The following is a 21618-nucleotide window of genomic DNA, read 5'->3' as shown; positions in this document are numbered from 1 at the left end:
TCCTAATCGAATCATGATAAAGATTTGGTCCGAGTCAGATTAGCATTTCCGGGTTAGCGTACTGATTGCCGTTCTCAACAGGGAACCCAATCAGGTCGATTTGCCTGCCTCGTGATTCTTCCAGTCCGGCGGAAACGGTGATTTGGTGCGCGTTACTGATCTGTCCACTCAAATAATCTAATTATATCCGTTTTGCTCGCCCGAAATAATTGGTGGTACCGATCGCAAGTTCGCGAGCAAAGCAAGCAGCTCGTCCGCTTGTCCGGCTAACAATGGCTGCTGCTGCTGCCGCCGTCGCCTCCTCCTCGTCGCCACTCTCTCTCTTCTCCTGTTTCTCTTCCTCCTCTTCATCCTCAAAATCACCATCTCACTCTCCAAGATTAATAAGAGCTTTCGGCCCCAATTTCTCCACCTCCGTTCCTCCGAGATTACTCCTAAAGAGATCTGATAAGTCGATTGCATGCCCCTCCCGAATCTTTCTCCTCCTCCAGAGATTAACGCCGATCGCGGCGACCAGTGGGCTGTTCGAATCCGTCATCACCGTCCTCGCTTCCGTCGCCCTTTCCGCGTCGCTCCTCGTCTCCGACGTCGACCCAGCCTCCGCCTTCGTCGTCACCACCCCGAGGAGGCTCCAATCCGACGAGCTCGCCACCGTGCGGCTCTTCCAGGAGAACACCCCCTCCGTCGTCTACATCACCAACCTCGCCGCGCGGTTGCTCCCTCGATTCGATTTGGTTCGCGCGATAGTTCGGTCTTGTGAGCGATAAAAATCGGTGCTTTTGGATGTAGGCAAGATGCCTTTACGCTGGACGTGCTGGAGGTGCCGCAGGGCTCCGGCTCGGGCTTCGTCTGGGACAAGGACGGCCATATCGTGACCAACTACCATGTCATCCGCGGGGCATCCGACCTCAGGTTCATCTTCTTGGATCCTCCGTTACCGTTTCTACAACTAGTTGTTTCTGTTCGAAACTTCTTCAATTCATTAGTGTCAATAAGAGTACCTTGCCGTTGAACATGCTTTTAGTTTTGGTTCTTGTTTCGTCACCCACTGTTTGCTTGTTGTTTTAAGATGTTTGGATTGTCGTTCTCGCAATTGGAATGATGCTGGAATTTCTCGTTGCTTACAGGGTTACTTTGGCTGATCAGACCACATACGAAGCAAGAGTCGTCGGATTTGACCAAGACAAGGATGTTGCTGTCTTGCGCATTGATGCACCCAAGGAAAAGTTGCGACCCATACCGGTTGGCATCTCATCGGATCTGCTAGTGGGTCAAAAAGTTTATGCCATTGGCAATCCTGTGAGTAATCCAACAATCTGCAAGTTGTCTGTTTTAGATTTTCTTTGTTGCAGGCGACTCTTGTATCATAAACTTTCCTCTCATCCTTAAGCACAATCAGCAAATAGATATAGCAGGGCAAAGTTCTTTTAAGTGTTGCATTCCTGATAATACAGAGAAACCCACTCCAAAGAAACTTTTCTAGGATCACCCTCTCTAACTTTTCATGGAACATTGAGGATATTTATGGTTGTTTTATTCCATGATCTCTGAAACCTCTGCATCATTATCATGTTTTCTTAGAAAAAATGTACTTCGTGGTGGATCGATGAGCATAGGACATTAAGTGTCAATTGAGCTGGTGTTGATATTAAAATTCAGGAAGATGTTGTTAAGTAGCTATTATAGGGGCTACTTTCTCTATCTTTAGGTGTGGGTAACATATCCTTGGCATGTTTATTTCTTCTGTAACTAAAGAAAAGTAAGAAAATGGTGTCATTTTCTGATGCTGAAAATGAAACCTCAATAAATAATTTTCTTTTGGAAAATCTAATTATGAGGTTTTATGTTTATTTTCTGACTCAAGTTTCCATCAGCAAAATCTGGTATTTTTTTGCTCACTTAGTGATAATTCTACGAAATATGCCCTGTTGGTAAAGGATTTTACAAAATTTTCTGATTTACAATGATCACACCATTTAGTGTGCAGTTAGCAAATTATTTAAAGAAATTATTACAATTTCTTTTCTTTTGTGGATTCTGTTTGCAGTTTGGCCTGGATCACACGCTTACTACCGGTGTTATCAGGTTAACAATCTTTTCAGCTGTTTTTATTATCAGACACTTGATTGCTTGAAACATAGAACCAGGTATTGCAGTAAAATAGTGGCAGGCCATGACCTTGTCTAATTTCTGCTGATAATATACTAAACTGCAAGATTTATTGATATTTGAAATATGTAACATATTTATCTTCTTTCTTAATTTGTTATCATATGGATTCTGTCCATGTTGCACTTCTGCAGTGGACTTCGGAGAGAAATAAGCTCTGCTGCCACCGGACGTCCTATACAGGATGTAATACAGACTGATGCAGCTATAAATCCTGGTAATAGTGGTGGTCCACTGCTTGATAGTTCCGGAAACTTGATAGGCATAAACACAGCGATATACTCCCCCTCTGGAGCATCCTCTGGTGTTGGATTTTCCATTCCAGTTGATACAGTGCGTTATTTTTATTTAGCTGACTGTAGTTATTAAATAGTTATTAAATATATATAGTAGAGCCATTGAGTTAGTGGCTTATCGAAACAAACTCTAATTGCAAAATTTTAGGTCAATGGTATCGTTGATCAGATTGTAAAATTTGGAAAAGTTACACGACCTATATTAGGAATCAAATTTGCACCAGATCAGTCAGTTGAACAGCTTGGAGTTAGTGGAGTGCTTGTCTTGGATGCTCCTGCAAATGGTCCAGCTGGAAAAGCGGTATTGTCATTGGCTTTCATTAAATTAATTTTGTTCTTAGCCTAAATGATTTGCTACCAATTTATAGATAACATATTAATCTTTTCTTTTATGTTTCTTCAAGTATCTCTTACCAATCATTGGATACGTATCTTTTGTAATTCCATGATTTCTGCAAGAATTGTGATGGAATTTGATAATGCTGAATCTTAATATTTGGTTGTATGTCAGAAAGAAAAAAAAATCCCAAAACCATTAAAATGGTACTATTCGTGCTAGAGCTATCAGGCTAATTGTTCTTGAAATCTTACTGAAATTAGTTTCAACAAGCAGGAAGTCCACCAATTCGTTTACTTCACGCTTCAAAGGATTCACCACAATTTTTTATATTAGAAATGAGTGGAAACCTTCTGATGTATCTGTCAAGGTTTGCTATGTACACAATATGTTTAGGGCACTATCTTCTGTAGACACTTCTCATGTGTTCTTCCATGTCAATAACAAAATACAACTTCTAATGTTATGTAGACTTCATGAACAAGATAAATATATAAAACAAATGATAGTTAAAGAGATCTCTCAGGAATAGCCGACATGCCAGTATACTATTAACAAAGAGGATGTCCGAAGGAAAATCAACCTCGAGGGTGAACTGCATGGTTAAGCTTGACTATGTGCCATCACTAATTACTTAACGAAGCAAGTTATTTTTCGAAATTCAACTGTCTGACCATTCGATTATCTGACTATGGTGTTCCTTAAGAAGTAACATACTCACTGTATGGCTTCATGGGTCAAGAAATTTCATTCAGCAATCTTTGTCAAGAGTGTTTCATGTTCATGTATCTGTAGATGGAGTTGTGTGTTTAATTTGTTTTTGGATTTTGAAAGATGGCTCAAGCTTGCACAATACTTTGATATTCACAGGGCCTGCAACCAACCAAGCGGGATGCATATGGCCGGCTTATTTTGGGAGATATCATTACATCAGTGAATGGTAAAAAAGTCACAAATGGCAGTGATTTGTATCGAATCTTGGATCAATGCAAAGTTGGTGATACGGTAATTTCAGTTTCTTTCTTTCTTGATATGGAGAATTATTATTTTTGCTGAAAACATTATGCTTTATATCTGGAAACTTAAACCTGCAGATCTGCGTGGTACTTAGTTTTAATTTGTCACACCATCCAGTGTACTTCTGTAAGCTGTGCTTTATTGAATTGGGAAAAGAATCATGAAACCGCAATTCCTAATAAAAAATGCATCGACTGGTGTTTCATTATTATATGTGAATATCCTTGTGGCTCTTGGGTACAGATGTATGCCATATCATGCTACAATGAATCAATAAGCATGAGTTTTGTACAATTTTGTCATGATGAAAGTTCAGGTCACCCATGTGTGCATTCCTGTCAACAAAGCTGGTCCAACCAATTAAACAAAGTTGGTTATTCCGTCTCACTCAAAATGGTTGTTTTCCTGGAAAAACAAGGCTGTCAGTTACCACCCAATCCCGATATGACTGAGATCATTACACACATAAAAGAAAATTGTGAATAAAACTTGAGAAGGATTGCATGCTGCCTTGGATCTGCTGATGATGGGGTATCTGAATGAAAAAAAATGGATGGTGTTGCTGTTACTAAGGATAATTTTTATAATGTTAGCATACCATCTCTCTTAACCATTTTCTTGTATTATAGCAATAAACTATTTTATTTCCCATTTATTTTTGCTTGTAGGAGCATCTTCTTCTCTTCAAGTTAGAGTAACACTGATCTCTAAAAAGTTTCTTCTGCATTAGCTGAGTACTAAACTTCTTGAGGTGCTGTCTAAGATTCTCACTAAACTAGTTGCTAAATGTTGAAATTATTACTTCTTTTAAGGATGAACTTTTAAATTATTACTGCTAGTGGAATTAAGATCAAATATAATTTTTTTTCTAGAAATTTGTTGAATGAAGCAACTTTGAGTCATTAGCCACATTTTTGCTGGAGTAACTTCATGTGCAACCTCTTTAAATTTCCAATACCTTATAATAATTGTATAGTGAATAAGAACTTTTTTGTGGTGCAGTTGCATGTAGGTGTTATTCATGCCTTAAACTAATTCTCTGTTGCCCTCCTCTACTTTAGGTGACTGTGGAAGTTCTGCGTGGTGATCACAAAGAGAAAATCTCTGTAGTGCTTGAGCCAAAGCCTGATGAGTCATAAGAATTAGCATAATGGCTACTCAGCATTTTTACAAATCCTAATTGGGACTTTCTGCTCCTTGTTAGTTGTTTGTACTTTGTACATAATGTGGCTTCAAAGGAGTTTCCGTTGTATCATGTACTTAGATTCATATTAAGGAAAGGCTTATCTGTACATTATGACTACTGGCAATTAACCATTAGCATTTATTTGCCAAGTGATAGCACTATAACAGAAATGCCAGTCCTTGTGCAGAATAGTTCAGTAGCTGATACATTCTGAAGGTAACATTTAACCATAGTAAATTAATTTTACATCAAGATGGCTCATCCAGTTCTTCTCAATATATATATCAGTAGGCATTGGCTGTTGTTCTACTGAATTATCATCAAATGAAGAAAAGGAAGATACAAGAATGCCATATTGGTTAGATCTAGTTAAAGAAAAAAAAAAAAAAACTGATCTGGCTTTTGGCTGATGACATTATGCTCTTTTGCTTGCAGGTTTTTCAACGGTCATGCAAAAGAAAGATGGAGGAAATGCTATCCCATGCCTCATCACAAGCTGGCTGCTGGAATTCCTTGTGAACAATACTAGTATCAGCAAGGATGATGATGAATTTTAATGTCTGCTATCTTAGTCTGGTAAATGTATACCTGTGGAGGTTTCTAGTATTTGGCTGGGCTCTCAAGGTAATAAGTTGTTTAAGGGGTCATCCCAAGCTTAGATTAAGTATATACATGAGAGGTAAAGCCAATCATGAATTTTCAATGTATGGATTGTACTCATTAAGCAAAAAAGATTACATGATGCATGTGAATTAAAGTGGTATTTCTCTTACAGCTCTACATTTGTACTGAATGACTCACATCTCACAGGTGCATGCTAAAGCTTGGCATAATACTGTTGATGGCAACATTGTTGATTATATCTTTATTTATCTCTTTTTGTTCCATCAATCTTTAATTTACTTCACTTGATTTTTTTTCTATTAGCAAAAGAAATGCGATTGAGCGAGCCAATAAAAGGATGATTGTGAGACATGTTTCAAAAAATGTCTCTTTTTAATTTGGGTATTTGATATTAATATAAACGGATTAAGCAGATACAAATATTTAAAAAAATTCGATTTTTTATCTTTAAAATATAATTATAAAAAGATGACGAGAACGCATAAGAATTTTTCTATATTTGAAACCAAACCCAACTTTCTTTGCACACGTGTTTGTATTTGAATCCGCTCGTATGCTGTCATCATACATATGTATGAACCGGTTATGAATGGTTCAAATAGATCCGACCCGAAAATTTTGGACCCGCTCCATTTCGAAGCCTGAGCCAAAACCCCTAATCTGCAGGCCGCATATGCTCTCTGCCATTTGCTTTGCCTCGCTCCTCTGCTCCGACACGATCAGTACCCAAAGAAACTCTAACCTCGGAGATGAATGCAGAGACCTCCGATGCCCCGCCGACGAGCCTCGTCGACAGAACCGTCGTGAGTTCACCATTCCATCAATCTCCCATCTCCTTTACCTTATCTTGCGAGTCCGTCGATCACTGAATTTTTCTCTTAGGTCCCCGGCGACACCGTTCTGGATCTCACGGCCATGGCGAGCCAGACCATCAAATTGGGAGCAGGGCTACGCCAGGTGTTGTTATGTGTTGCAGAATTTTGTGCTTTCGAAGATTGTGGTTTCTATTCTTGCTTCTCTTTTTCTCTTGTGAACCTGATTTGCTTATTTTCTTTGATTGGTCTGCAGGATTGCGATACGATATCGGTCATGAAGGCTGGGAAGCTGAGGTTATCGAAACCGAACAAGTACTGGGTCGAGAGCTCTCACAAAAGAGTGAGCGATCTTTTTCTCTTCTTCTTTTTGGTCTTCGTTGTCTATCACTGGCAGCAAAAGTGCAGTATGCTTTGAGAGTACTATCTGGTGAGGTTGGATACTTGTCTGTCACCAAAAAAAAAACGTTGAACCATCGCTCTGATCCACCTTTTGTTTGGCGATTGTGCTGGAGAATCTTTGTGTATTTATGATTAGGAGCTATTTTTTCCTCGATAAAATAATCTTTATGTAGTATATGAGTTCATATTATGTCTCAATCATTCTTTTTGGGTTCTTCTTAATGGTACTTTATATATTGCAGTATGTGCCGTGTGTGGAAGATACAGTTCTTGGCATTGTGGTCGATTGTAAACCAGATGTAAGTGTCTTGACAATGTCAGGCCTTTTACATATTCACATATTCGTGTTGTGTTACATTTAAGAGCAAATGTCTGTCCGTATAATCTTTCCATTTGCATACACTGGGATCATGCATAGAATGGAGAAACAAAGATGAAAAATAAGCCGAGGACTTGTCTTTTTTTTTTCTCTGTTTATGGTCGCACCCTTCTAGACCTATCATAAAAAATGTCATACTAAAATCCTTCATATTGTCCTGATTTCTTGTGTGTTCTTAACTAAGTAGAATGTAATTAATCCTCTTGAGCTTGGCATGTAAATCTTGTCTAAACTTAGCACGAAGATATCTTTCATATTTAGCCTTGTTTGTTTGAGTCATTCTTAGCCAGGTCCCTTTTATGCAATAGCCATCAATTTTATATGATAGTTGGACTCTTGGTGAATAAGTTCTCATTTATATGTTCTCTTGCTACATCCTTTAATATCTCGTTATTTTACATTGATGCTACTTAGGTTGCCATGTTTATGGTTAAGCTTCTCATGGTTTATAAAGTTGATTAATATGTGGGCAACAACAAAAATTTCTCTTAGGATCTAGGAATTGTGGACTAATGATTAGTGCATGTCTGATAAGAAATGCAACAAAAACAAGTAAATGAGCAATAGTACATGGATTAATAGATTATGAGGCAGATATAGTTTTACAATGATGAAATACATGGGTTAAATTAATGTGACAAATGGAAAAGGTTTTGAGTTAAAGAATCTAATCTGAAGCTTCTAGCGTGCAAGGATATTTCTTTGCTTAGTTTCTATTGGTTCATAGATAGGTAATAGGTGGTTCCACTTTGTATCAGCCATTGAGTAACTACGTCAATGTGATCTCATTTTTTTAATCTATAATTTTGCTAAACAAGACCGAATGTGTATATTAGTTATAACAAAAGATGAATTGTAAGGATAGTTAAAATGGAATGCCAAGAATTTACTAGAAGTAGACATTTAAGGTGTTTTATATTTTATAATTGATTGATGAAGTTACTATTCCTAGTGTTAAAGCAGGGTGGTTAATAGGGAGATCGATATTAGTTCTATGTGATTGGTATTATTCCTAGTGTTAAAGCAGGATGGTTAAAAGAAAATTTTTGTATGATAGTTATAAGTTGTGCGATGCTTTGTCGACCAGAATATTTTATTTTAGGAAATAGCGCATACAAAATGTTAGTGTTGCTAAGATGAATGTGTGAGGATACTAGAAAGATCAAGAAATTTTAACACTTGTTAACGTAGGAAAATATCCGAGGAAGTTCTGTAGATGTTCTGACTAAACTAGGAGGTTGATTGAAATTAGTAGTATAAGATGAGGTAGAGACCCAAGAAAACTTTATTAGAAGTAATGAAAGAGATTGACTAATCTTTGATTGACTAGTAATGTTGTCATAAAACAAAAAAAAAGAGATTGACGTTATGGCTTGTTGTTTGAAGTCGTCCTTTTGGTTTTGCAGAATTATATTTGTGTTCGATTAAGAAGTAGTTTTGTTCTTTATGAGTATGTTACTGTTCTTTGTTTTTACTCAGAACTTTCTGGTTGACATAAAAGCTCCTACGTTGGCATTTTTACCTGTGCTTGCATTTGAAGGTGGAACTCGGAGAAACATACCAAAGTTTGAGGTATTAGTTTACTTGGTGATTTTACCACCATTTTCCTTCAGATCTTTAATTCTGTCTGTCACTTTAATGGCAAAATTTTTTATTATTATTTATTGTGATATAGTGGATAGTATTCAGTTTTATCATTTAACCATTATGCAACATGCTTTGTTTTTTTCTGGTCTAGGTTAAGATTACTTGCCATTTTTTCTTTAACGGCAAAAAGAATGCAATATGTCTTATTCTTTCAATCATCATTTTTTCTGCTTTGTAATAATATCACCTTTCTCATTTCCTATAAGTTTTATTGTCAGTATTAGGTAGCTGACCAGTCTACATGATTGTTTGTTTTATTTATTCTTAATTCTTGTGTCGAACACATTCTCTGCTTAATTACAATATATATTGAAAAATGCATGATTTAAGACTAGAAGGCTTAGAAAGTTTAAGACTAGAAGTGTGTGCATCATCTCATGCATCTTGAATTTGTGAAACAATGCCGATTTTTCCACTTGTAATTTCAGTGTAGCCTGTGCTTTACATCCAATAGAGGATCCTAAAAGCAATCTTGGATGACTTGACTGATGTTGTGCATTGTTTTTCCATGTTGCTTGTCCTATAATTTTCTGCTACCTATGAGTTATGATATATATCTGTTGCTTATCTGTACTCATCGGTGAACATCTGCTGCAGATAGGTACTTTGCTATATGTCCGGGTGGTCAAAGCTAATAACAGCATGAATCCTGAACTTTCTTGCGTGGATGGTACTATGTTCTTGCTGAACCTATCTGCTGCTTGCTTTCCTTTTCTTACTCAACAAAAGAGTTCTTATGATGCTTTTATTTAGTCCCAAACCAAAAGTTGGAAGATGCATGTGATTGTTTATAGCAACTATATGAACTTGTTACCATTAACTCAACTTAAGGATTTTGAATCATGTGGTTTCAGACATCATTAATGTGTTTGTTTATTCATCATTTGGGTCATGACAATTTCTTAGTGATGCAGAATGAGAACTACATCTTACTGCTTGGTGGTTTCTGGTTTTGGCATGCTTATATGCTGACTGAATTGTCTGTTTTCCTTATATAGAGACTGGAAAAGCTTCAGAGTTTGGTCAGTTGAAGGATGGTTACATGTTTGAAACATCAACTGGCTTATCACGGATGTGAGAAGATGTCAACTTAGCTATTGGTTTAAGCAACTCAATTCGAACTGACAAGTGTTTATCAGATTTTTTTTTTCTTTTTATTTCTTACCTTCTCTTCTTCAGGCTACTAAGCTCTCCGACATGCCCTGTTCTTGAGGCTCTTGGAAAGTCATTGTCGTATGAAATAGCTGTTGGTTTAAATGGCCGAGTCTGGGTATCATATTATCATTCTTGATGTTATTCTGTCTTGATTATTGGAACTAAAGAAAAGTTACTATAATTGTACAGCAGAACCATTACCAGATTACACTTTTCTCTGTTTGTTAATTCCTTTTCGGCTTTTTATATTAGGTAAATGCTTCCTCCCCATCGACAGTCATTCTCGTATCAAATGCAATCATGAACTCGGAATCTTTGAGTGGCGTGCAGCAAAAGATCATGGTGGAGAAACTCATGCAGAGACTTCAATGAGGGTCTGTAGTTTTCCATATTCTTCATCGGCTTCTTCCTGGCTACGGATGTCTAACAATCCAAGTTGGAATATGATGCTAAGAGATTTATTTAATCGACTATGTATTCTTGACATTGTGTTCCCATATGGTACGGTTGATGTTTTAGCTTAGAAAAGCTTTTTTACGATTTTTTCCAGGGTTCCACTATTTTTATCCTTCCTAGTTTGATCCATTCTGCTTTTGAATTGCTGATTTGAGAGCTGCTTGAGATATGAAACTGTTAATAAGTTGGGTGTTTCAATGTGCAGGGATCATTATTGGCACATATCATCAGTCAACAACCGCTCGGTGTCTCTGCTGCAAGAATGGCTTGCAAGCCTAACAAAACCTGGTTGTTGTCGGTGATGAATCATCCAAATCTGTTGCTGCTTTGAACATCTGGGGATACAAGATTGAACAGTGGAAATATGTGGCAAGCCTTCATATTACTTGTGTTTTCTGGACGCTTTATGATCCAAGCAATGGTGAAGGAGCGTTAAAGGATTATTGTCACATTAATCTGACCATTATTTTGCTTCAGTCTTTAAAAAGCCATCCAAAGGTCCCCCTCTTTCTACACATTACATCTATATTACATTCCCAGGTTTCGTTTTACACAAAACTTAAATGGTTTAAAAGATTCATATTGACGGCTCTCCAAATGGTTTGGTTATTGCAGCTTATTGTTGTATTAAATTCTGATGTTAGTTCTTCCATGTGGTGAATCTTTTTTACTTGCGTCGAGGCCTCCATAGAGTGTTCAATTCCTGTATCACTAAAATCACAAAAGGAAAATTTATCCTGATCTTAACGATAAATGTGTAGTTGAGTTTGCTTCGAATTGTGACCTCTACTACTGTTTGCCAGTGCAAAGACAGATTCAATGACGCACAGTAATGCAGCTTATTTTTCTCTCTTTCAGAAAATAAACTGGATTAACTGTTCTCAAAATATTAAAATATGTTAAATTGTTGATTCAAGATCAACGAATCTTTTGAACACCAAAATTGTTGCATAGATAGATATTGGTAAATAAGAACCAAATGAAACGTGATAATTTAAAGACACCTTAATCAATCAAAATCATGATTTATTACTGAGAAACATGGGATCCTCAGCGCCAAGTGGTGAAGGATCGATCGGCTCAGCTCTCCCATGTCTCCAAGCTGCCACTAACGAAATCGTAGTGGGCTCCGATCAACTTCAGGGAATTCTTCTCCACAGCTTCTTTCACAAAGGGATAGGTCTTTAGGTTTTGGAGGGACACATTAACAGCCTCCTGTGAAAGGATGAAAAGGACAAAGCAAAGTTACAAGGAGATATAACTAACAATACATGTCCTATAAATTTTCATCGAAGAGATTTTTTTTATTATTGTGAGATTTTAATACCATAAAAAAGAAAACATATAAAAAGAATTTTGTTTATAAATATTTAAAAATATATGATGTAGTTTTAGATGTTATTGTTACGTTTCGAATTGAGATCATCAAATAATTATCTTTATATCGAGGTTAATATTATTTTAACAATAAATGTAGAATAAGATGACAAGAGAAAAATAAGAATTTATGCACCATCTAAATTAATGCAGCTTCTTTTCTGGCATGTATGTGGAACCAAACTGGTCTCAAAGGAGGGAGAGAGGGCAGAAAGGAATACCATCTCGCACCGAGTGCACTGATCTTCCAAAGACAGTGCCGAGTGCTCCGCCTTCACCTTCTCTCTTGCCGCATTGCATATCTTCACCCAGTCCTCGATGAAGTCACTGATCACAAGAAGTCAACTCAAATGGTAAGCAGAAGTATGGAGAAAATGGAACGTTCTTCTGGCAGTTCTCTCTGTGCATGTGTTGCAAAAGATTGAGGTCTAGTTGTTTCTTCTCTTTCTTTTGGAGGATTGGAGGGATTCTTACGTGCTGGTGGTGCCGTCGTCCTTGATGGACATGAGCCCCTTGATCCCACCGCATCGGCTGTGACCCATCACCACTATGTTCTCCACCTGCACCATGACGCTGCATAGCTCAGTTAAGTTCGAAACGAGGAGTAGCATTCTCCTGCTCCTGATGAACTCAGAAACCAGTCGATTGCTTGTTTATGAAGGGAGCCTCTGTCGTCTTTGTGGTTGTCGATAGAAGCTTCAACCTTCTCTTGAAAATGCGATGCGAGGAGGAAGAGATTGGAGTGGCAGGAGGGTGGAGAACCAAGTTATTTACTGACCTTGAGATGGTGCACAGCGTACTCGATGGCTGCTCCGGCACCACAGCACTTAGTCTGCATGAGGAAGGGGACACGAGTACAAGTTCAACAATGGTGGAGCTCCAGAGCTCAACAGGAGGAGAGTTGGAAGGGGCACGGAACCTGGTCGTAGGGAGGCACCATGTTGGCTATGTTGCGGACGGCGAAGGCTTCACCGGGCTGGAAGTTGAGCACCACCGACGGGCACACGCGGGAGTCGGCGCACGCGAACACCATGAACTGCATCACCAAAACCACCACAACTTGAGCTCGTTCTTGATACATGAAAAGAGGACCTCCCAAACATAAACATACACTCTCTTCATCGAATTCTCTTGGTTATTTAGAATAGGGGACGTGAACATCACCTTGGGGCTTTGACCCTCCTTGAGCTGAGCAAACATATCGGGCTTCTTCCTGCCATGAACAGTGGAGCAAGAGGTCAGCAGGTACATGCCATCGAGAGGAAGAACACATGAAATCTACTCACTCGTAGACCTCCTTCTTGAAGTGTTCAAAGCCAGACTTGATCCGCTCCAGTGGCTCCATTTCCTGCAAGCAACAACGACACTGATCTCCTTCAGGATTCTGTCATGAAACCTTGCACTTAATCATCTCATTACTGCAAAGCTATGAAATCAGGCTGTAAGTTCTGGATAAGAGAAAGAGAAAGAGGAGAAGAGAGGAAGAAGGGAGTGGTGGTGCCTCCCACTCACCTTCCTTGCTTTAGCTCTCGTGAACTCTGCTACAAAATTACACTGTTCTGCTCTGCAACTACGGAGCTAACAATCGGCCTCCATGGTCATCTTATAGCTCGAGAGTGGAGCCATTGATGGCTGATTCGATGACACTTTGCTCGATCTCGTGCACTTCCCCTGAGCTCAGACTTGATCTTGTCGTCGGCGAGCAGAGACTTGCGGGGTGAGTGAATGATTTAGCTTTAACGCGAGACCGAGCTAGAGGAAGAGCGCAATCTCCGCCTGGGATTTTTGCCCGGAAACGGTGACAAGACCGGGGGACCCGCTCGCTATAATTACTAATTAGATGAGAAGGCTGCAGCTTAGTCTCTAACGGATAAAATTAAGATTAACTTATAATATTACGATGAGTATTCTATTATCAATTTTAATGGTTTAAATCAAACTAAGTTGATAGACCAATTAACCCATCAGATCCAAATCATGAAATCAATGACCCTAAATAATTTCTCTTTTTATGATGTTTTTAAATGAGAAATAGTAGAACTTAGCAGTAACGATGGAGCAAAATTATAATAACTACAATGCATTAAAGATAAAGAAAAAGACAACTTTAGTCACTTCAACTTTGGTCATCTCAACTTTGACAGCAAGAAGGGAGGGAGTATGTATATATTATGATTGAAGATGAAAAAGGGATTGATGATGCATATGCTCATATTTCAGAGTCATAATCTACTATTAATAGGTTTAAAATTGTAAGTATACATGGCATATGTGTTGCTGAGGTGTTCACTGCCAATTAGGTAGATGAGACAGGGAGCGTTTTCGGTCCTTGGGTCAGGGTCCAGCGTCGTTCCCATCGTACAAGGACGCCGGTGAAAGCGGCGGAGCAACTGTCGGCGCCGGAAACGATGAAGTCTCGGCCCAGCAGTTCAACACGCGTCCATCACGTGATGGAACAGCTGGCTAAGGATTCAAACGCACTCCCGATCCCATCAACCGCTGCACCTTCCACGATCATCCTTGCGATTGGCGCAGTTTAACTCTTCCGGCAATCTTCCCCCTTCTGGCGTCGCTGCCAACTCGATCTCATCCGTTACCTCCTCTTTTCCCATTAATTCCGCAATCAATCCTGCCTTAATGGTTCAAAACCCACCTACTAAATCCTATGACACCCGTGATTCGGGGACTATGACGGTGGATCCGATGAACAAGGCGAACTCAGCCATGGATTCTGCGATCAAGCAAGATCTGGCGGCGTTGGATCATCCCCGAATCCTTGGCGGGATCCGTCCCAGCCTGCCTTAATCGCCACCGCCTCTTCTACGCCTTCGAACTCGGAGATGAATCATGCGGAGGAATTGCTGCACGCGGAACATACTCTGGAAGGAACGCCGACTTCAAATGCTGCTACTCCTCTCAGCCTTCTTCCTGCGCCTCAACCGAGCCTTACTGCGCCTTCTCCAAATCCCAACGAATGAAAGGTCTCTGGGAAGTGCAGAATCAATATGAGAGACTGCTTCTCCAACATAACGAACTCTGTGATGAGAGGTGATACGGCACATTTTGATAAATGACCCTTCCACGGTAGCCCATGCCAACAATCACATCAACAGAGATTTCAGAGGCCATCGTAACAGTCCACAATGGATCGAAAAACTTGGGATGACGATGTCGGGTACAAGCCTATCTCGAAAAACTTAGGATGATACTATCAGGTATAAGCCCGTCTTCAGAAACTCAGGACGATGCCATCAGACACAAAATCACCCCGAGAAACTCAGGACAATGCCGCCGAGTACAAAGCAGCCCCGAGAAACTGACCCTTCGACGGTAGCCCATGCCAACAATCACATCAACAGAGATTTCATAGGCCATCGTAACAGTTCACAATGGATCGAAAAAACTTGGGATGACGATATCGGGTACAAGTCTACCCTGAAAAACTCAGGATGGTACTGTCAGGTACAAGCTTATCCCGAGAAACTCGGGATGATGCCATCAGGTACAAAACCACCTCGAGAAACTCAAGACGATGCCGTCGAGTACAAAGCAGCCCCGAGAAACTTAGGCACATCATACGACCAACTCCCATGTACATATATAAATGTCCACTGCCCAACACGGAGGGGACACATTCAACTCACTCTTATTTCACTCGATTCTAACTTAAGCTTCGGAGAGGTCATATCGAGAAAAACTTCTCTCGACCTTGGCCTGAGTGCTGAGGTTGGCGACACGAGGGCAACTTTTGCGACCTATCTCAACCCGACGTCCGTCTCACTCATGAAAGTTCTCGCATGGGCACCCTTGGACATCAGGAGCTCGATCAAGCTATGCTGACATTTCGATCATAGCATAGAGGTATTCTAACAAGAGGAACATATGCATTCCAACTTTAAACCTCTGATACTAACCGAAGAATAAGAGAATAAGAGCTAACATTATTTTTATTTTTAAAATTAAATGATGGGTTTTTCTTGGAAATTCGTTCAAAATTTAATCAAAATGTGTAACGCCCTTCTCAACCGTTAATTGAGAGATATTAATTACAATGAGATATATATTACGTTGAGAGCGGCGGGGGAAGGAGGGGATGACGCTGGATTGCGCGGGAGGGGCTTCTTGAAGCCTCCTATTATTGGGGCCGCTTTACCGCCAAACGAACGGACGAGCTGATCTCGAGACAGCTACTACTGCATGCTTGTCGAATTCTTCTCCCCGGTCGTTCCTCTCCATCGCTCTCGTCCCATCCCACGGTTTTGGATTCCTTCCCCGGCCATTCTCGACCCATTTCAGGTCGCTTCAGCCTCCGCCAAGATTCCCTCGGTGCATCCGCTTCATGGATGCACATCCATCGATCCCGCTCCTGTTTCTCTGCTTCCGAGACCTACGGAATGCAGAACCCGCATCCTCTTTCTCCTGGTAATGTCGTCATCTTCTCCCACTGCGCCTGTTGCGCGAACGGGTTGTTCAGGATGACAGATCGCCTGAAAACCATCGTTTTGAGCGTTGGAATTGTAACAGAGGAGTGAAGAGAGAATAGATTGGAGAGAGAGAGAGAGAGAGAGAGAGAGGATGTCGGAATCAGCTCCATCTCCTGCGACTCCAAGTTCTGATTTGACGTCTCCTCCACCTGTCGCTTCTCCGCCGACTCTGCCTTCCCCGGCGGCGGCATCTCCGCCACCGTCAACCTCCCAATCGCCATCTCCACCATCTCCGACGCAACCTCCTCCGGTCGCCCCAGCGCCACTTCCCGCTGAGAAATCAACCCCGCCTCCACCAACACCGACCCCACCTTCCACCTCCAATGAATCGTTCACCCCTCCGCCAGCCGTCTCCTCCTCCCCTCCTCCTCCTCCCCCTCCCAAAACCGTCTCCCCCGTTCCTACTCCACCACCTTATGACTCAGCATCCCCTCCTCCGCCTCCTCTGCCAGCATCATCGCCTCCACCTACCCCGGCATCGGATTCCAAATTCCCCCCTCCGCCGCCAGACGCCCCTGTCGTCGTGACAGCTCCTCCTACACCAATCTCTACTCCATCACCCCCTTCCCCACCCACGCAGACAACTCCACCAGGCTCTGCTCTATCTCCTCCATCCACTTCCACCCCTGCACCTTCAACCACCGCCGCTCCTCCTCCTGCGACACCTACCCAAATAAACACCCCTCCTCCTCCAGCATATAGTAGTTTGCGGCCGTCCTCCACATCTTCTACCAAAAACTCAACTGCCTCACCATCGACCACACCATCAGCCCACTCCAACGACAATTCCGTGGCCAAAACCCTCGTCGGAATAGCTGTTGCCGGGGCGTTGGTCGCGCTGGCGGTCATCTTCTTTGTGGCCTTGAGGAAGAAGAAGAGAAGCACGAAGGGTTCCCGAGGACAATACCGGCATCCACCTGGTCAAATCGCATTTCCAAGTAAGTGACCGACTGCAGAGTCCTAAATCTTCAATCGATGATCGACAATCCAGGCAATGGGCATGCAGATACCAAGACAGAGAGCCTGTATGGCAGCAACGGCGGGCAGTTCACGTACGACGAGCTGATGGGCATAACCAGTGGGTTCTCTCGCGACAATCACATCGGCGAGGGCGGGTTCGGACCTGTGTACAAGGGCGCGTTGCCGGACGGGAGGCAAGTCGCGGTGAAGCAGCTCAAGATCGGGAGTGGACAAGGAGAAAGGGAGTTCAGAGCCGAAGTGGAGATCATCAGCCGCATTCACCATCGCCATCTGGTTTCCCTGGTGGGCTACTGCATCGTGGAGCACCACCGGTTGCTCGTCTACGAGTTCGTCTCCAACAAAACACTGGAGCACCATTTGCATGGTAAGTTAGATTCATGAACACGCTCTTGTTCTTGTTTGGCTTGAAGAGATCGTTATCGTGTCGAACTCCATCGATCTTTGGCTATCAGGGGAAGGGCTTCCTGTTCTCGACTGGGCAAAGAGAACGAGGATTGCCATAGGCTCAGCTCGTGGACTGGCATATCTGCATGAAGACTGTAAGTGGCAATTTACGTTCTTCATCTGTGACAAGCAAGCTTCATTCCTGATTCCTGTGTTTTCCCAGGCCATCCTCGGATCATCCACAGGGACATCAAGTCAGCCAACATCCTTTTGGATGAATCTTTCGAAGCACAGGCAAAATTCTTCACCTAGTTTCTTTTTTTCTTATTCTTCACAATAATATCAATATGAATCTTTTCCCGTCATGCAATAAAAATCACTCTTTTTTTCCCCCAAATTTTTCTCACATTTTCCAACAACAATAGGCATCTCCAGTGCATGTTGCTACTGTCCTAAATAATTCCTACTCAATTGATCCTCTGTAATAGTTCACCAATAATGATTTTTTTCCTTCTTTCTCGAATTACTTTTATCCAAGTTTCTAAAGCTAGCTCTTACCGGCACACAGGTTGCGGACTTTGGGTTGGCAAAACTATCAAATGATGCCCACACTCATGTGTCAACTAGAGTCATGGGAACATTTGGGTATTATTTTTCGCTGCTTTGCAGATTAATTCCCTGATCATTTTTGTGTAGCACCAATTAATTTGATCAGTAGAGACATTAGTATTATTGTTATTATTATTGAGACTACTAACCCAATCTAAAATTCTTCCATGATTTTTAGGTACTTGGCACCAGAATATGCATCAAGTGGAAAATTGACAGATAGATCTGATGTGTATTCCTTTGGAGTTGTGCTACTAGAACTCATAACTGGGAGAAAGCCTGTGGATCCATCTCAGCCTTTAGGGGATGAGAGTTTAGTCGAATGGGTACGCTCAATTAATCTTACATGATTGTTGATCATTATGAAGCCAAAGAATGTGTATGATCTTGATGTCAACTTCATATAGTAGATTTCCATGTTCCATTGCTCCTTACATCAAACTCTGTAACTTCGCTTCTGCAGGCTCGACCGCTATTGGTTCATGCTCTCGAAACAGGTGAATACGAAGAACTGGTAGACCCCAAGCTCGAAAACAATTTCGCCAAGAGTGACATGTTACAGATGATTGAAGCTGCTGCTGCTTGTGTTCGTCATTCTGCTCCCAAGCGACCAAGAATGGTGCAGGTACTCCACGGGTTGTTCTGCATGCCAATTCAAACAATCAAATTTACCATCTTCTTCTTGTTGTAGGTGTTGAGAGCTTTGGATGGCGGGGGAAGCTTACCTGACCTATCCAATGGTGTCAAATTTGGACACAGCACCGTGTATGACTCTGGGAAGTACTCGGCTGACATCGAAAAGCTGCAAAAGATAGCGTTCGGGAGCAATACCTTCAGCATCGACTATGATCATTCCACAGAACACGAACACGATGAACAGCAGAGCGTGACGCAGACGCAGACGCAGACGCAGAGCAGCAATGGAGTCTAGAGCTTGGCGGACTCTGAAGTGAATCCTTGAGATATCTGAGGAATGTATACCAGCAAACTGGTTCTGAGCAAAGAAGAGATGTGATGCATGTGTTTTACCACCATGGAGTAGCTGGGAAGAAAGAGTTGAGCCCTTGATGTTCCTCAGCAAGAAAGAAATGCCTCGAGTAGGATTATAGTGCAGAGAACCCTGTGATCGGACCACATTCTTCTCGTCTGAGTTGCTGCCGATTCTTGAATCCTATAAAACTAAACAAGTCATAGCATTTCCAATGTTCTACATATACTATATATAAAAGAAAAGGCAGGATGACAATTTCCACATTGTTTTGTTAAAGAACAGCTTCTCAAGAATTTTCAAGTCTTAGTAGCTTAACATGTACTCTGATATGCAACTGACCTCTCTTTATAATTCTGGTGCTATTGCCAGCGAATTAAGAAGGATTTAGTTTGTGGTACAAATCATGGTTTTAAACTTCGCTCAGATCAGTTCACACTAGTTCGTATTTGCCAGTCTGTACTTGAACTGACATGCAAAATGTGCAAAATCTGACTCTGTATAATGCTGGTATTACTACGATAGTAAATTTCGCTTGGATCAGGTGGCATTTACTGATCCGTGTTTGACCTGGCCAATTTTGCCGGATCCAGATATTATTTTATTTTTGAGACAAACAACAGTCTTTTTAACACCTCTCTTAATCCGATTTTTTTTATGCTGCATAATCCTTCTCTCTCTACGCCAATTTTCTTTGCATCACCTACTGTCTTGCATTGCCTGCTGCCTTGTCCTCTCCGTTACTCCTCCCACTCCATTTTTCTCCTCCTCTCCTCATATTCTCCTCCTCGTTTCCTTCTCCTTTTCTTTTCCTTATCCTCCCCTCTGGTAGTTAGTTGCTAGTCTGGCCAAGGACCAATACATATCCATTATCCACATTTAAAACCATGATATAAATTTCTCAAAAAGCTATGTAACCAAAGAAGATACTGTGTTAGGGTAGTTGAGCATTAAAAATATATATATATTTCATGGGTAAAAGCATATCGTTGGAACCAAACACTTAATCAAGATATAAGCAATGCCCTCTAACTGATGTAAAGGCTAATACCATACATCTTATACTTATAGGACATGTATAATATCCCTAAACAGCAACTCAGACCTTAGGATAACCAAAGTTTTCAGACAAAATAATCTAGCATCTACTACGACAAAAACATAAGTAGATTTTTGAATGTAGGAAAATGCCACAAGGGAGATACCAATAATGGCAACATTTTTTGGAACAATCTACAATGTCAATCATGGAATATTTTTAGCTAGTGAAAAAGGAAGAGGAGGCATAAGACCATGTGGACTGAAATTATGTACTAACAAAAGGTCCAGTGAGAAGCTTGGTAACCTTTTCCAATAGGTTGTTCATTTCATCCACTTGATTGTCCTTTAGGTTTGGGATGGGACCCAGTAAGCTAGGAAATCACCCTCTCAAGCATAGAACACTTGATGTCTGTATTTGAGAACTTACATTTCCAGGCATATAATAAAGCTCATGATTAGTTACTGAGATGCCAAAGGCCCAATGTTATCTAATCTTTCAAGGCCTTCTATGTGTCCATGCCTTTCTCAAACAAAACACAAGCGTAATCTGAACCTTAGAACATTTGTGTATCACACTCAACCAAGGCTCAGCATAAGCCAAATCTTGGATGGCAAAGCAGTTTCAGGTGCAAACTTCAGTAGCAGAGATGCAGAATGGTGGTTAGTTTCCTCTTTCTTCTTACTCTTCTGCTTTGATCCAGATACTTAAGAAGCACTTGTAGGTTTGTGTTCCACCTCTGAAACAGATTCAGCAGTACCTTCACACATACCCTACTTCCTTTTTCTGCCGAATATGTTCAATTCAGAATGATCACCGAATCCACTAATGGTAGTAGGTTGAGTTTCCACATTGGCTGGATCTTTGTCCTTGTCTGTTCTCCTACTCAAGTCACCTTCTTTGGCATTATTTCTGAGCTCAGGACATGAATCAACCTTGTTTTTAACACTGACACCACTACCCTAGCTCATTTCTCTCTCCTTTGTGTCATTTACACTATTATCAGCTTTGCCAGTCTCTTTTGAACTTTTTTAGTGCAAAGTCTCATCATAATGCCATTCATATATTAATCCTCTTTCCTGCAGTTTTCACCTTTACTGAACTATATAATTCATGTAGTCCTCCATAGAGGAATTCAACAAAGTCAGAACCTCGAGGAAACAGAGCTTCTAAACATGTCAAAGAAGGCCTAATCTGCATTAGCTGCCGAGAGGAACAATGATAAGATCCCATTATTGGAACCCTGATCACCACCAGATACATACACTACTACACC

General features: G+C 41.0%; 5 protein-coding genes across 6 annotated transcripts; 3 read left to right on the top strand and 2 right to left on the bottom strand.

Moving 5' to 3' along the window:
- Positions 1–199: 199 nt before the first annotated feature.
- Positions 200–5111, top strand: LOC135628007 (protease Do-like 1, chloroplastic). Its single transcript, XM_065134558.1, has 8 exons — positions 200–712; positions 790–912; positions 1128–1299; positions 2048–2085; positions 2304–2502; positions 2614–2766; positions 3673–3807; positions 4881–5111. The coding sequence occupies exons 1-8, from the start codon at positions 273–275 to the stop codon at positions 4956–4958; spliced, it is 1338 nt and encodes a 445-aa protein (XP_064990630.1). The 5' UTR covers positions 200–272; the 3' UTR covers positions 4959–5111.
- A 1165-nt stretch (positions 5112–6276) lies between these two features.
- LOC135627872 (uncharacterized) lies at positions 6277–11060 on the top strand. Of its 2 annotated transcripts, none has more exons than XR_010492729.1 (10): positions 6277–6432; positions 6512–6586; positions 6698–6784; positions 7086–7142; positions 8702–8794; positions 9467–9539; positions 9868–9943; positions 10049–10139; positions 10277–10525; positions 10686–11060. XR_010492729.1 is itself a non-coding variant. In XM_065134318.1 (10 exons), the coding sequence occupies exons 1-9, from the start codon at positions 6379–6381 to the stop codon at positions 10394–10396; spliced, it is 726 nt and encodes a 241-aa protein (XP_064990390.1). In that variant the 5' UTR covers positions 6277–6378; the 3' UTR covers positions 10397–10398; positions 10686–11060. The 2 variants fall into 2 exon arrangements, 1 of the variants encoding a protein (XP_064990390.1); XM_065134318.1 differs by having other exon boundaries at positions 10277–10398.
- A 203-nt stretch (positions 11061–11263) lies between these two features.
- LOC135627954 (beta carbonic anhydrase 2, chloroplastic-like) lies at positions 11264–13401 on the bottom strand. Its single transcript, XM_065134458.1, has 8 exons — positions 13370–13401; positions 13144–13205; positions 13022–13070; positions 12777–12893; positions 12636–12689; positions 12332–12417; positions 12079–12184; positions 11264–11695 (listed from the first exon to the last, which is right to left on the bottom strand). The coding sequence occupies exons 2-8, from the start codon at positions 13200–13202 to the stop codon at positions 11561–11563; spliced, it is 606 nt and encodes a 201-aa protein (XP_064990530.1). The 5' UTR covers positions 13203–13205; positions 13370–13401; the 3' UTR covers positions 11264–11560.
- A 3354-nt stretch (positions 13402–16755) lies between these two features.
- LOC135678048 (glycine-rich cell wall structural protein 1-like) lies at positions 16756–17190 on the bottom strand. Its single transcript, XM_065190671.1, has one exon. The coding sequence runs from the start codon at positions 17188–17190 to the stop codon at positions 16756–16758; it is 435 nt and encodes a 144-aa protein (XP_065046743.1).
- On the top strand, positions 17168–19246 carry LOC135677357 (proline-rich receptor-like protein kinase PERK12). The gene is made up of 7 exons (XM_065189901.1): positions 17168–17686; positions 17775–17861; positions 17930–18000; positions 18275–18351; positions 18494–18641; positions 18779–18940; positions 19007–19246. Exons 1-7 carry the CDS (start codon positions 17317–17319, stop codon positions 19244–19246), a joined length of 1155 nt encoding a protein of 384 aa, XP_065045973.1. The 5' UTR covers positions 17168–17316.
- Positions 19247–21618: the final 2372 nt, after the last annotated feature.

Source organism: Musa acuminata, chromosome BXJ1-1 (assembly GCF_036884655.1).
Source record: "Musa acuminata AAA Group cultivar baxijiao chromosome BXJ1-1, Cavendish_Baxijiao_AAA, whole genome shotgun sequence".
Lineage (NCBI taxonomy): Eukaryota > Viridiplantae > Streptophyta > Magnoliopsida > Zingiberales > Musaceae > Musa > Musa acuminata.
The sequence above is the reverse complement of the archived record's forward strand: the minus strand, read 5'-3'. Positions and strand labels throughout refer to the sequence as shown.

Bases quoted from the DNA above. Each gene is read 5' to 3' on its own strand.
- LOC135628007 (XM_065134558.1), top strand. From the start codon at position 273: ATGGCTGCTGCTGCTGCCGCCGTCGCCTCCTCCTCGTCGCCACTCTCT. The intron at 913-1,127 runs GTTCATCTTCTT...CGTTGCTTACAG, and splicing joins CGCGGGGCATCCGACCTCAG to GGTTACTTTGGCTGATCAGA. The intron at 2,767-3,672 runs GTATTGTCATTG...TGATATTCACAG, and splicing joins ATGGTCCAGCTGGAAAAGCG to GGCCTGCAACCAACCAAGCG.
- LOC135627872 (XM_065134318.1), top strand. From the start codon at position 6,379: ATGAATGCAGAGACCTCCGATGCCCCGCCGACGAGCCTCGTCGACAGA. The intron at 7,143-8,701 runs GTAAGTGTCTTG...GTTTTTACTCAG, and splicing joins TGGTCGATTGTAAACCAGAT to AACTTTCTGGTTGACATAAA. The intron at 8,795-9,466 runs GTATTAGTTTAC...CATCTGCTGCAG, and splicing joins GAAACATACCAAAGTTTGAG to ATAGGTACTTTGCTATATGT.
- LOC135627954 (XM_065134458.1), bottom strand. From the start codon at position 13,202: ATGGAGCCACTGGAGCGGATCAAGTCTGGCTTTGAACACTTCAAGAAG. The intron at 12,894-13,021 runs GTGATGTTCACG...TTGGTGATGCAG, and splicing joins AGGAGGGTCAAAGCCCCAAG to TTCATGGTGTTCGCGTGCGC. The intron at 12,690-12,776 runs GTTCCGTGCCCC...TTCCTCATGCAG, and splicing joins TGGTGCCTCCCTACGACCAG to ACTAAGTGCTGTGGTGCCGG.
- LOC135678048 (XM_065190671.1), bottom strand. From the start codon at position 17,190: ATGACCGCCAGCGCGACCAACGCCCCGGCAACAGCTATTCCGACGAGG.
- LOC135677357 (XM_065189901.1), top strand. From the start codon at position 17,317: ATGATCGACAATCCAGGCAATGGGCATGCAGATACCAAGACAGAGAGC. The intron at 17,687-17,774 runs GTAAGTTAGATT...TTTGGCTATCAG, and splicing joins ACTGGAGCACCATTTGCATG to GGGAAGGGCTTCCTGTTCTC. The intron at 17,862-17,929 runs GTAAGTGGCAAT...GTGTTTTCCCAG, and splicing joins GGCATATCTGCATGAAGACT to GCCATCCTCGGATCATCCAC.